Source organism: Phacochoerus africanus, chromosome 3, assembly GCF_016906955.1.
Source record: "Phacochoerus africanus isolate WHEZ1 chromosome 3, ROS_Pafr_v1, whole genome shotgun sequence".
In the NCBI taxonomy this organism is placed as follows: Eukaryota; Metazoa; Chordata; class Mammalia; order Artiodactyla; family Suidae; genus Phacochoerus; species Phacochoerus africanus.
In genome coordinates, this window is record NC_062546.1 from 81,555,482 (window position 1) to 81,567,642 (window position 12,161).

Genomic DNA, 12,161 nt, shown 5'->3' on the forward strand with positions numbered 1-12,161 from the left:
CTATTCACAATAGTCAAGACATATAAACAACCCAAATGTCCATCGACAGAGGATTGGATTAGGAAGAAGTGGTATGTATACACAATGGAATACTACTCAGCCATAAAAAAGAACGAAATCATGCCATTTGCAGCAATATGGATGGAACTAGAGACTCTCATCCTGAGTGAAGTAAGTCAGAAAGAGAAAGACAAATACCATATGATATATCACTTATAACTGGAATCTAATATCCAGCACAAATGAACCTTTCCACAGAAAAGAAAATCATGGACTTGCAGAATAGACTTGTGGTTGCCAAGGAGGTGGGGAGTGAGGTGGTTGGGGAGCTTGGAGTTAATAGATACAAACTATTGCTCTTGGAATGGATAAGCAATGAGATCCTGCTGTGTAGCACTGGGAACTATGTCTAGTCGCTTATGATGGAGCATGATAATGTGTGAAAATAGAATGTGTAACTGGGTCACCATGCTGTACGGTAGAAAAAAAATTGTACTGGGGAAATAATAATAATAATAATAATAATAATAAACCATTAAGTATATCTGTTAGGGATTGCTAAACAGAAGTCTTGTTTATTAGTACAAAATACCCCTCTTTTTTAAATTACTTAATGAATTTTATTACATTTATAGGTGTACAACAATCATCACAACCAAATTTTATAGCATTTCCATCCCAAACCCTCAGTGCATCCCCCCACACCCCAACCTGTCTCATTTGGAAACCATAAAGGTGACAGAAGTTAAGAAGGGAAGGTGAGGTAAGGAGCCAGCAAAACTTATATGTGGGGAGTCTCCAGGTCACACATTTATGTCTATAGCCTCTCTACACTCTGTATCCCTGAGCATCTGGGGCAGTTTTAACAATGCCTTCAGAACCCCGCATTAGGAGGGGCACCTAGAAATTGTCAGCTCTTGGTGAGCAGTTCTCTGCTCAAACTGGAGGCAGGCTTCTGGTGGGAGGTAGGTGATGGGAGGTGGGGCTGTGGCACGGGATATTAGGTAGAACATTTTCTCCCCTCAGCAAAGAGGAGGCACCCTTTTAGGTTGCTATGGGTGTTCATCACTAACATTGTTGGTTATTAAAGTATCTACACTTCAATAAGATATGTCAAGGACAATAGCACTCAGAACAGCAAGTTCCCATGCAGGTACCTGGGCTCCTTTAGAACAGCAAGTTCCCATGCAGGCACCTGGGCTCCTTTTGGAGGGGTTAGTTTGATAGTGTTAGCTCTTACCATTAGCTATAATAAGAAAGCCTTTCAAAGGTGGCTTAGCATCATTTGTATTTTTTGATCTATAAAGTACACTGTACATCTTACTGAAAATGCCAATGGACAAAGAAACACTTAAGATGAACATCCTTCCAGGAGACAACTATGACAAGGAAATAGTTTCATCTACCTACACAATGAAACCACATTTTAATTAGAATTTGGGTTAATTCATTTTTCCTCACTTGGGATAAAAAGGATGAAACATTATGAGTAGTGTTAAAGTACTAGAGAGGGTTGAAGATTGAGTAAATTTTTTTATGGCCACACCCACAGCATTGGGAAGTTCCAGGGCCAAGAACTGAATCTGAACCACAGCTGTGACCTACACCACAGCTGTGGCAACACCAGATCCTTTAACTCACTGGAGCAGGCCAGGGATTGAACCCTCGCCTCTGCAGAAACCTGAGCCCCTCATTTTGGATTCTTAACCCACTATGTCACAGCAAGAACTCCAAGATTAGGTAAAATCTGATACTTAGCCTGAACAAAACTCACACAAATTTTTAATTTCTTTCATGTTACCCACCTTCCTTTTTAAGTATTCATTTTAAAGTTCTTAATGACAAAAGGAAATATTCATCTTTTGAGAAATGCAGAATCTTGAGAGACAGTCATTGTGCATAGGTTTCATGTCATTTCCTCTAGTTTTTTTTTTTTTTATGTTCCTGCTTTCTAGTTTATAACAAGGATTTACAGCTTAAAGAACATCAAAAAGAAAAAGTTTCAGTGTCCTAAAATAGACTAAAAAAAAAAATCCACACAGCTATCATTTGGTGCTTCTAAAATTTATTTTAAACATTTTAGAAGGGAGATACATTTCAGAAGTTCTGGGAACCTATCACATTCCTTTTTTTTTAATAGTCTCTTACTCGAAGATGTAACATTAAATTCTGTAGTTGGCATCTCTCTCAGCAACTGAATGTGTGAATTCCCGTCGTGGCGCAGTGGTTAACGAATCCGACTAGGAACCATGGGGTTGCGGGTTCAGTCCCTGCCCTTGCTCAGTGGGTTGACGGTCCGGCGTTGCCATGAGCTGTGGTGTAGGTCGCCGACGCGGCTTGGATCCCGCGTTGCTGTGGCTCTGGTGTGGGCTGGTGGCTACAGCTCCGATTTGACCCCTAGCCTGGGAACCTCCATGTGCCGCGGGAGCAGCCCAAGAAATAGCAAAAAGACAAAACAACAAAACTGGGTGGGTTGTGTTGTTCAGAAGTTTTAAAGAATTCTTCATTTGAGAGCAAAAAGAAAGGATTTTGAGAGAGCACCTACTTCTTTTATCTGTATCTTTCAAAATTATTATGAAGTCATTAAAAAAAAACCTAGGAAATCAGAGCTACTAAATAACTTAAAATTACTTCTAAAGCAGAGAAATTCAACATCTAATTCCCAAAAGAAGACACAGGTCTATAATTGAGACATTGAGAAACCCTGGAGAAATTCCAGAAATAATTCAGCAAATAAATCATCATTACCTTCTTTAGATCTGGCCATTCTTTTGGTAGAATATGACTGTGGATGTCAATTTTCATCTCCACAGGATCAGAGGAGACGCATGTAAAGAAAATAGTTTTGTTATCTCGAGGTCTTCAGGAAAACCATGGAGTTGATTTACTTAGTCCCTTTATGGCTGCTTTCTGGCACCGTATGCCGGCTCAGATGGTCTAGGTCCATTGGAACTGCCTTCTTAGAGTCAACAGTTTAGTTTATTGTCAGCTTGGCTTTGCGTCAACAACTCTTTGGTAATCAGGACTCTGGGCACAAAATTTAAAAAAAGAAAAAAAAAATACTGTACCAAACCCCATGAGGTCAAACATACTGCAGACTGCTTTCGAGTTACACCAGGTCCAATATTAACTAATATTTGTTTTTAAGTATTTTAACTTAAAATATCAGACGCTTTTAAAGAAAAATAATAGATCCCTGACTCATCTCTTCTTATTCTTGGTTTCATTCCCAGAAACAATCAATTTTACCACTTTTGCTTTTTGTACTGTAGTTACCTCTAGATCTTTAAACAACACTTAACAATTGGCTTGTTCATGAAAATTTAGCATGTTGAAAAGGTGTGGAGGACATTTCACCTTTACTTTAAATCATGGAAAGAACTCATACTTCTTATGTGTTGTTTCCTCCATTGCCTTTTCTTTCATTCATTCATTTATGCGCTGAACAAATTTTTATTGAGAATTGCTATGTGCTGAGGATATAAGGTTGAATGAGAGATAGAATGATACCTACATTGTTAATAGATATTGTACACCATGTAGGTGTAGAGAGAAGTAGAGAGTGTCCATTTCCATTGAGGGGTGTCAGAGCAGTTTGGGGAGGGCTTTCCCTGGAGCATAAAGGAAGGCTCGTGGTCACGCTTCTAAAGAGAGCCTTGGAACAAAGCAGCCCTTTATTGTTCTATGTTTGCCCTTTTCTATTCCTAGAAAACTTAACATGTTTGAGGGACCCAAAGACCCTGGCAGAGCCTTGAACCTGTTTTGGGATACTTCTTTCGGCTCAACTTTCACTAAGTCATTAAACAAACAAACAAAAAAACTCAACCCACAAACCTCCCTACTAAGCTATTCAGCTAGGATCTGGATAAATTTTAACAAACGTTCTCTTCAACTAGATCCTGGATAAATTATAACAAAGGTATGTTTAAATTGCTTGCTCAGCTTGCGAGAAAGTACAGGAAATCCTCAAGATCTTTTTTTTTTTTTTTTGCCTTTTCCGGGCTGCACCCACAGCATATGGAGGTTCCCAGACTTGGGGTCGAATTGGAGCTACAGCTGCTGGCCTACACCATAGCCACAGCAATGCCAGGTCCAAGTTGCATGTGTGACATACACCACAGATCACAGCAACACCGGATCCTTAACCTACTGAACGAGGCCAGGGATAGATCCTGTGTTCTCATGCCTGCTAGTCAGATTTGTTTCCACAGAGCCATGACAGGAGCTCCAAGGTCATTTTTTTTAAGTTTAATGAACTGAAACAAGTGAGTGAGCCTTAAACTAACGTGGAGGCAATGCCAATACTCAGTAAGTGTAAGCAGTTTTAGAGCACCTCCTATGGGCCAAACACTGTTTCAAGCATTTTACTCAATTCACTTATTCCTCATTACAGTCCTATGGGAGGAAACTATGACCAATATTCATTTGATTGAAGATGAAATTGAAGTGCAGAGAAGTTAGGTTACTTGTCCATGGTCACACCATTTGAGCCACCATTTGAGGTAGTGTGGATTCAGAATCCTGGAGCTTTGAAAATTAATATTCCAGAGGGGAGTGGGAGATCATACCATGGGCTTGTACAAAGCTGAGGCTCCCTCATTAATGAACTGCAAGAGAGGGACTTGCACAGAGAGACGAGGAGATTGAGCATATATAAGAGTGTCTCAAAGTACAAAGGTATAGAATAAGAAAATCTAAAAGGAATCTAATTGGGGTGCTAAAATAGAGGAGAGAGAAGGTGGAGGAGAAATACTCTAAGAGATAATAGCTGAAAATTTCCAGACCTGATCAGCCAGCAGATCTAGGAATCAAAACCTATATAAGAAGGATTAACAGAAAGAACTTCCATTCTAGAAAACCTCTAGTGAAACTACAGAATATCCATAATGAAGTTTAGATCCTATAAACTGCTAGAGAGAAAGAATGCCTTCAAAACTCAGCAATTAGACTGATAGCCCATGTCTCACATGGTAGAAAGTGTGATGTAACCATAGGACAATAAAATCATATGTTCAAAAAGCTGAGAGATGTTAACTGTCAACCTGGAAATGTATGCCTTATAAAATTTTATTTTAACAATGAAGGAGAAGTAAAGAAATTTTCAGATTAAAAACTAAGTTTGCCATCAACAGAATCTCACTAAAGGAATTTCTAATGATATACTCCAGAAAGGAGGAAAAATGACCCCAGGAAAAAATGTCTGAAATGTAAAATGACCGGAGAGTAAAGAAACTGGTAATCATGTAAGTAAATCTAAATAATATCCTAATAACAGTGATGATGATGATGCCCACTTTTATAAAGTTAAATCACTAGCAAAAGGTCATCCAGCTTGGCTTTTCTCTTCAAAGTACGCCCTCCTAACATTGAACCTCATAATTTTAACATCTTTTGTGATCTCGATAGGCTGAGAATTTCCTAAATCATCAAGTCCTGTTTCCTTTTTTTCTTACTAGTTTTTCAGTCTGTCTTTCCCCTCTTACCTTTTGCTGTAAGCAGCAAGAAAGAACCAGGATGAACCTTTAAGATTTTGCTTGGAAACCTCCTCAGCTAAGTATCAAATTTCATCACTTCTAAGTTCTGATTTCCACACAACTGTAGTACACACAATTGAGCTAGGTTTTCTGCCACTCTGTAACAAGGATCCCCTTTCCTCCCCTTTCTATCATGTCCCTCATTTCCTTCTGAGCCCTCACCAGTGGAACATTTAACATCCGTATTTCTACCAGTGATCTCTTTCTGATGATTTACCTATTCTCTAGAATGGTATGGGCATTCTCTACCTTAATTCCTTCTGAGCCCTCGGTGGCAGAATTTTTAACATTTTTATTTCTACTAACATCTGTTCAAGAAAATCTAGGGTTTTTCTGTCAAGCACTTCAAAGTTCTTCCAATCTCTGTCCAGTGCCCAGTTCCAAAGCCACTCTCATATTTTTGTGTATTTCTTACAATAGCACCCCACTTTCAGGCACCAAAATCTGTATTAGTTTTTAGTGGCTGCTGTAACAAATTATCACAATCTTAATGGTGTAAGCCAACACAAATTTATTCTCTTATAGTTCTGGGAGTCAGAACTCTAAAATGGGCCAGCACGACTGTGGTCCTGAGGAAGACTTTAGACAAGAATTTGTTTCCTTGCCTTTTCTAACTTCTAGCTGCTATCTGCTTTCTTGGCTCGTGATGCCATCCTCCATCTGTAAAGCCAGCAGTTAGCACCTTATAGTCCTTCTCTCTGTTTCTGTCATCACATCATCTTTCTTAAACCTCTAATCCTCCCATCTCCCTCTTATAAGGATTCATGTAATCATCATGGGCCCACCTAAACAACCCAGGATAATTTCTTCATCTCAAGAGCTTTAATGTAATCACATTTTCAAAATCTTTTTCCCATGTAAGGTAGAATTTTTTACAGGTTCTGGGGATCTTTGAGTGGAGACATTATTCAGCCTACCACAATTAGACACAGTAACATTTCCAAAGTAACTACTAAAGGAATATGTATAGCATATATAACTTCCAATCCAGTTGAGTGAAAGATGGAATAAGATTAAAAAATCAATTTAGAGGAAAAAAAGATACAGAAACAGTAGACAAATAGAAAGCACAAAATAGGATTTGCCGTCGTGGCTCAGTGGTTGATGAACCCAACTAGGAACCATGAGGTTGCGGGTTTGTTCCCTGGCTTCGCTCAGTGGGTTAAGGATCTGGCGTTGCCATGAGCTGTGGTGTAGGTCGCAGACTCGGCGTTGCTGTGGCTCTGGTGCAAGCTGGCAGCTACAGCTCCGATTCAACCCCTAGCCTGGGAACCCCCATATGCTGCAGGTGCGGCCCTAAAAAAGACAAAAAGAAAAAAAAAGGAAAAAAAGAGAAAGCACACAATAAAATGGCAGAAATAACATCCAGCTATGTATTGCTTTGAGGAAATGCATTTAAACTTTAAGTATACAGAAAATTTGAAAGTAAAACGTTTGGAGAAATTAAAAGAAGCAAATCCTAACTAAAAGAAGGCTATGATACATTTGTTATAAACACTTCAGGATAATGCAAATTAAAGAGACTATAAAACAAAGTATTATTAGTGCAAAAGAGGATTACTGTATAACATTAAAAGGTTCAACTAATTACAAAGCCATAATAATTCTAAATTTGGCATACCAAATGGCCTCCAAATATATAACACACATACATATACATATATATTTGACAAATTCTTCAATGTATGTCTCTCAATTATTGAGAAATCAATCAAATAGACATTATCTGCAGGGAGTTGCAAGGAGGGCCCCAAAGCTCGGGACCCAACAAAGAACCACAAAAGCATTCCACAAGAGAAAGAGATGCTTTTAAGCTCCAGCCTGCACATGGAGAGCCTAAGCCATCTAACTACAGGGTCAGTCAGGTAACGACTTGCCTGTAATTGAAACATTTAATCCCTCTCTCTGCTTTGACTCTGCCAGGCAAAGATATCAAACTCAAGCAGAAATGCCAGTTGGGAAAGGAGAAGAAAGGACCATGTACCCACCTTCAGGAAGAGAAGTCATACCTTTCAGTGAGGATTGAAGAGATTATTAACATATTGTGGTGGACATTTCTTTTCACTTTTTCATCTGAAAATAGGTTTGCAATTTAAAGTGACTTTAGGAATTTTTATTACCTAAAAGTGAGGGGAAATTTCATAGGGACTGCCTACATTTTCATCCAGAGAGAGGCAAAAGACCCCCTTCACCAAGCAGTATTGAAGGGAAAGTAGGAGACTTAAAATGTTGCATATGCATCTATATCCAGTGTGTCCTGTGCCTTCAGTGTACTGGTAACAGAAGGAAAAAGCAATACTTTTACTTCTTCTTATAAAGACAGGCAAACTTCTTGGCCAAGTGGGAAGGAGGTTACAGTGTCCTCATGAGCAAATGTACCACTCTTTCCGTTCCTTCTATAACACTAAGGAAAGTGATGGCAAAAGGAAAATTGTATAAGATCTCATCTCCACATTTAAAAAATGAATTATAAATCAGATGAGATTTATACTGGCATTCATTTGTAGAAAAAGGCAAGGATCCTTAAATTATTCAATAGTCGTATAAAAATAAAATAAGATTTAGACCAAATCTGAGTAGCTCCTTTCTCCTGGCCCTAGTCTAATGGCTATAAATCAGCTCAAAAATACCAAGGTTCAGCTCCTGACTCTACTGATTGTTAGGCAGATAGCACTGCACAAATTACTTAGTCTCTGAGTGAGAGGGATGACAATAGAAGAGCTGATTTCATCAAGGTGCTGTAAGTATTCGCTTGAATAATATAAAAGCATCGGCTATGAAACCGATCATGACACGTAATCCAGTTGTTACTTGGGCCATTGTATACAGACTGGCAGAAAGTCTGATATTGGGTTATGTAAGAACCCTGGGTTTATGTGGTACAAGACTGTGGTATGTGGACCAACCCTCTGTGGTGGTCACTATGATTGTGTTTCTCCCTGGCCAGGCCTGTGACCCACTTGAAGGTAGGCAGCTCCACTGGTTGAAACCACCTCTCCGGGAGGCTCCCATTCCAAACAGGAATTCTTCCTTCCTCCTATGCCTGCTCCTCTTCTTGTGTTCTCTCTCAGGGGATGGCACTCTATCCAAACCAAGCTTCTTCCTTTCTGCCTCTCTTTTTCTTCCCCACAATCAATAAAACATCAAGTCTTTTTAAAATTAAAGAACAATTGATTTACAATGTTTGTCAATTTCTCCTATACAGCAAAGTGACCCTTTTCTTATATTATATTTTCCTTATATTATTCATTTTCTTATATTATCTTCATCATCATGGTCTATACAAAGAGATTGGATATAGTTCCCAGTGCTGTACAGTAGGATCTCATTGCTCACCCATTCTAAATTTAATAGTTGCATCTACTAACTCTGAGCTCTCATACCATCCCTTTCCCTCCCCCTTGGCAACCACATGTCTATCTCTGTGTTTGGGATTTTGTTTCTGTTTTGTAGGTAGGTTCATATGTGCCATATTTTACATTCCACATGTAAGTGATGTCATATAGTATTTCTTTATTTTGACTTAATTCACCTAGTATGATAATCTCTCGTTGGATCCATGTTGCTGCCAATGGCATTATTTCATTCTTTGAAGCATCGAGCCTTTTTATTCTAGTCCCATTGCACTTCCCAACCCTGTTCATCCTCTCCAGTATCACTTTTAGGCCCTCTTCATCTCTCTCCAGGACTGTTTAATTGCCCAATAATGGTCTTAGACTCCAGTGTTGGCCCACCGTAATCCATCCCCAAGACTCTTGGCTAAAGTGACCTCTCTAAAACACAAAATGACCACATCTCCTTTCAGCTTAATACTTTTCATGGGTTCTCACTGTTAAATCCAAGCATGCATGGAAAACCAGGCCCCATGTGTACTTTTCTACCTCCTTTGTCCCTGTGCTTTGCCACTGTGCTCTGCACCCCAGCCACAGGGAGGACTTTGTACCTCCCCAAATGGAATGCCTTTCCCTTTCTGTCATTATTTATGGCTTCTTTGACCTCTAAGGTCTTGTATGACCTTCCCCTCTCCTTTCTACCAAGTGTACACCTGTCCATCACTGAAAATTTATCTTAAACATCACTCTCCTGACTACTCCCTTCCTCAAAGGGTCAAGGAGGACTACTCTCTCCTGGAAGAATTAGTTGGGAGAGCGAGTGAGTAGGTATGACCCTGACAAAGATGTGAATGTTTCATATTCATCTTCAAAGACAATAGAATCTCTTTCTGCTATCTTCTACCTGGCCTCTAGCTTTTGGCACCCAGAGACCTCTTTACCTTGTTCTCTTAGGTATCAGTACTTGCTATTTGAAGAGGAGCTGGTGTCAGCCTTTTGCACTTGAATTTGAATTTGTCTACATTAGAGAACTGTTGAATTAATGAATTTTTGAGAAAATACCATAGGACCAGGGACCAAGTTTGTCTTATTTTGTGTTAAAACCTCAGTGAAAAGCAATGGAGTGGGTGCTTGTAATGGCCACGGTGTCCAGATAGTGTCCAGTTGGACACTATTTTAGATGTTTCTGCAAAGGATTTTGGAGGTATTTTTTTGGATGAGATTAACATTTGAATCAATAGTGTTTGAATAAAGCAAATTACCCTCTGCAATGTGTGTGGGCCTTATCATGTGAAGGCCATAATATAAAAAGACTGACTCTCCCAGGAGTTCCTGTCGTGGCGCAGTGGTTAACGAATCCGACTGGGAACCATGAGGTTGCGGGTTTGTTCCCTGGCTTCACTCAGTGGGTTAAGGATCTGGCGTTGCCGTGAGCTGTGGTGTAGGTTGCAGACTCGGCTCGGATCCTGCGTTGCTCTGGCTCTGGTGTAGGCCGGTGGCTACAGCTCCGATTCAACCCCTAGCCTGGGAACCTCGCGGCGCCAAGAAATAGCAACAACAACAACAACAAAAAGAGACAAAAAAAAAAGAGTGACTGTCCCAAATAAGGAGGAAATCCTGCCGTCAGATGACTTTCAGACTTGACCTGCAGTGTCAACTCTTGCCTGGGTCTCTAACCTGTTGGCCTACCTTGCGGATTATGGATTTGCCAGAGTCTGCAATTGCGTAAATTAATTCCTCAGACTAAATCTCTCTTTGTATATACACATCTTATTAGTTCTGTTTCTCTGGAGAAATACAGTGCTTTATAAGTGTTTCATAAATATTTGATGGGCTAATTTATCAGTAAGTAAGTAAATATAAATAGGTGATAAATGTGTTTTCCTGGAACATTTCTATCTAAGCCTCATGTGGAATGTTATGTGAAAGGTTTCAGCCTTTAATCAATATCATGTAGCAATAGGTGTCATTCCCAGTATTTCTGTGAACTCTTTGGTACTTTTTTTCCTCTAGGGCTGCACCTGTGACGTAGGGAAGTTCCAAGGCTAGGGATTGAATTGGATCAGGCACAGCAGTGCCTGATCTAAGCCACATTCACAACCTGAGTCATAGCTTGTGGCAATGCTGGATCCTTAACCCACTGAGTGAGGCCAGGGATTGAACCCATATCTTCATGGACACTTATGTCAGGTTCTTAACCCATTGAGCCACAGTGGGAACTCCACTTTTTAAAAAATGTATATTTTATTTTATTTTTTATGGCCACACCCACAGCACATAGGAGTTCCTGGGCTAGGGATTGAATCCAAGCCTCAGCTGAGGGCAATTCCAGAGCCTCTAACCCACTTCACGGGGCTGGGGACCAGACCTACACCTCCATAGGAACTCCAGCTGCTGCAGTCAGATTCTTAACGCACTGAACCATGGTGGGAACTACTCTTTGGCACTTTTTATATTTGGAAAATTAGATGTTCAAGGGTTAAGAAGCCAGCTCTTGGATTTTGAGTTTTAAAACCCTCAGCCTCAGTGGTTGATTCTGAACCATAGACTTAGGAGAATCGAGAGTTGAGATTAAATGTTCACCCACCTCTGACTAAATAAAGACCTCCCAGATCAGGCAGAGGGGAGTCAGAGGAGAGGGGAGTATGTTGATACTGTGGGTCCCTGAGGAGGTCATCCCTTAGCCCTATGTCCCATGGCCAATCCTGGGAGTGGGGTAGGGGGAGAAATCTCAGATTGGTAGTGGGATCTTGATTTGGTAACAGAGGAGATCTGCATCTTGATTCCCAATCATTCCCTGGGAAGGTAGCAAGGAAATGTGGATGAATGCTATAGCTGGTCAGAGAAGGCTTTACATAGGTAAGCAGAGTGCCCGAGGCTCAGCAAGGCAATAAGGCTGCAGAGTGATCCCAAGAGGTGGGTAGAAGTAGCTGAAAGCAAGCCAGTTGTGAAGCGGCCTTGGGGTGAGGGCTGAGTCAGCAGGCACCTGTGTGTGTTCATGATGGAAGGAAGATGTCTCAATATACACCAACTTGGACAGTGACCCAAATGAGATACCGCTGAAACTGAGTTCACCCTGCTGAGTTTATGCTTAGTCTCTCTACCCCAAACATTATTCCTCTGCTTGTCCTATCCCTGTTTCTCTCAGGATTGAGGAGTGTCAAAGGGGTGACAGAAATGGAACAGGACCCTGAAGGGCCCTTCTTGACACAAAAATCTCTCTGTGTCTCCTGTTTTTTGTTTGTAGAAGAAGACTTTAGTCTCTTAGGCCTTCCCTGTGTTCCAAAGAGCAGAC

At 40.4% G+C, this 12,161-nt stretch overlaps 1 protein-coding gene across 1 annotated transcript in view; it reads right to left on the reverse strand.

Moving 5' to 3' along the window:
• Nucleotides 1–2,936, reverse strand: part of ACMSD (aminocarboxymuconate semialdehyde decarboxylase) — a 76,334-nt gene extending 73,398 nt beyond the window's left edge. Inside the window, exon 1 of the mRNA XM_047772064.1 lies at nt 2,749–2,936. Coding sequence (XP_047628020.1) covers nt 2,749–2,805 — 57 coding nt within the window. The 5' untranslated portion in view covers nt 2,806–2,936. The remainder of the gene's footprint in view (nt 1–2,748) is intronic.
• Between the last annotated feature and the right edge of the window lie 9,225 nt (nt 2,937–12,161).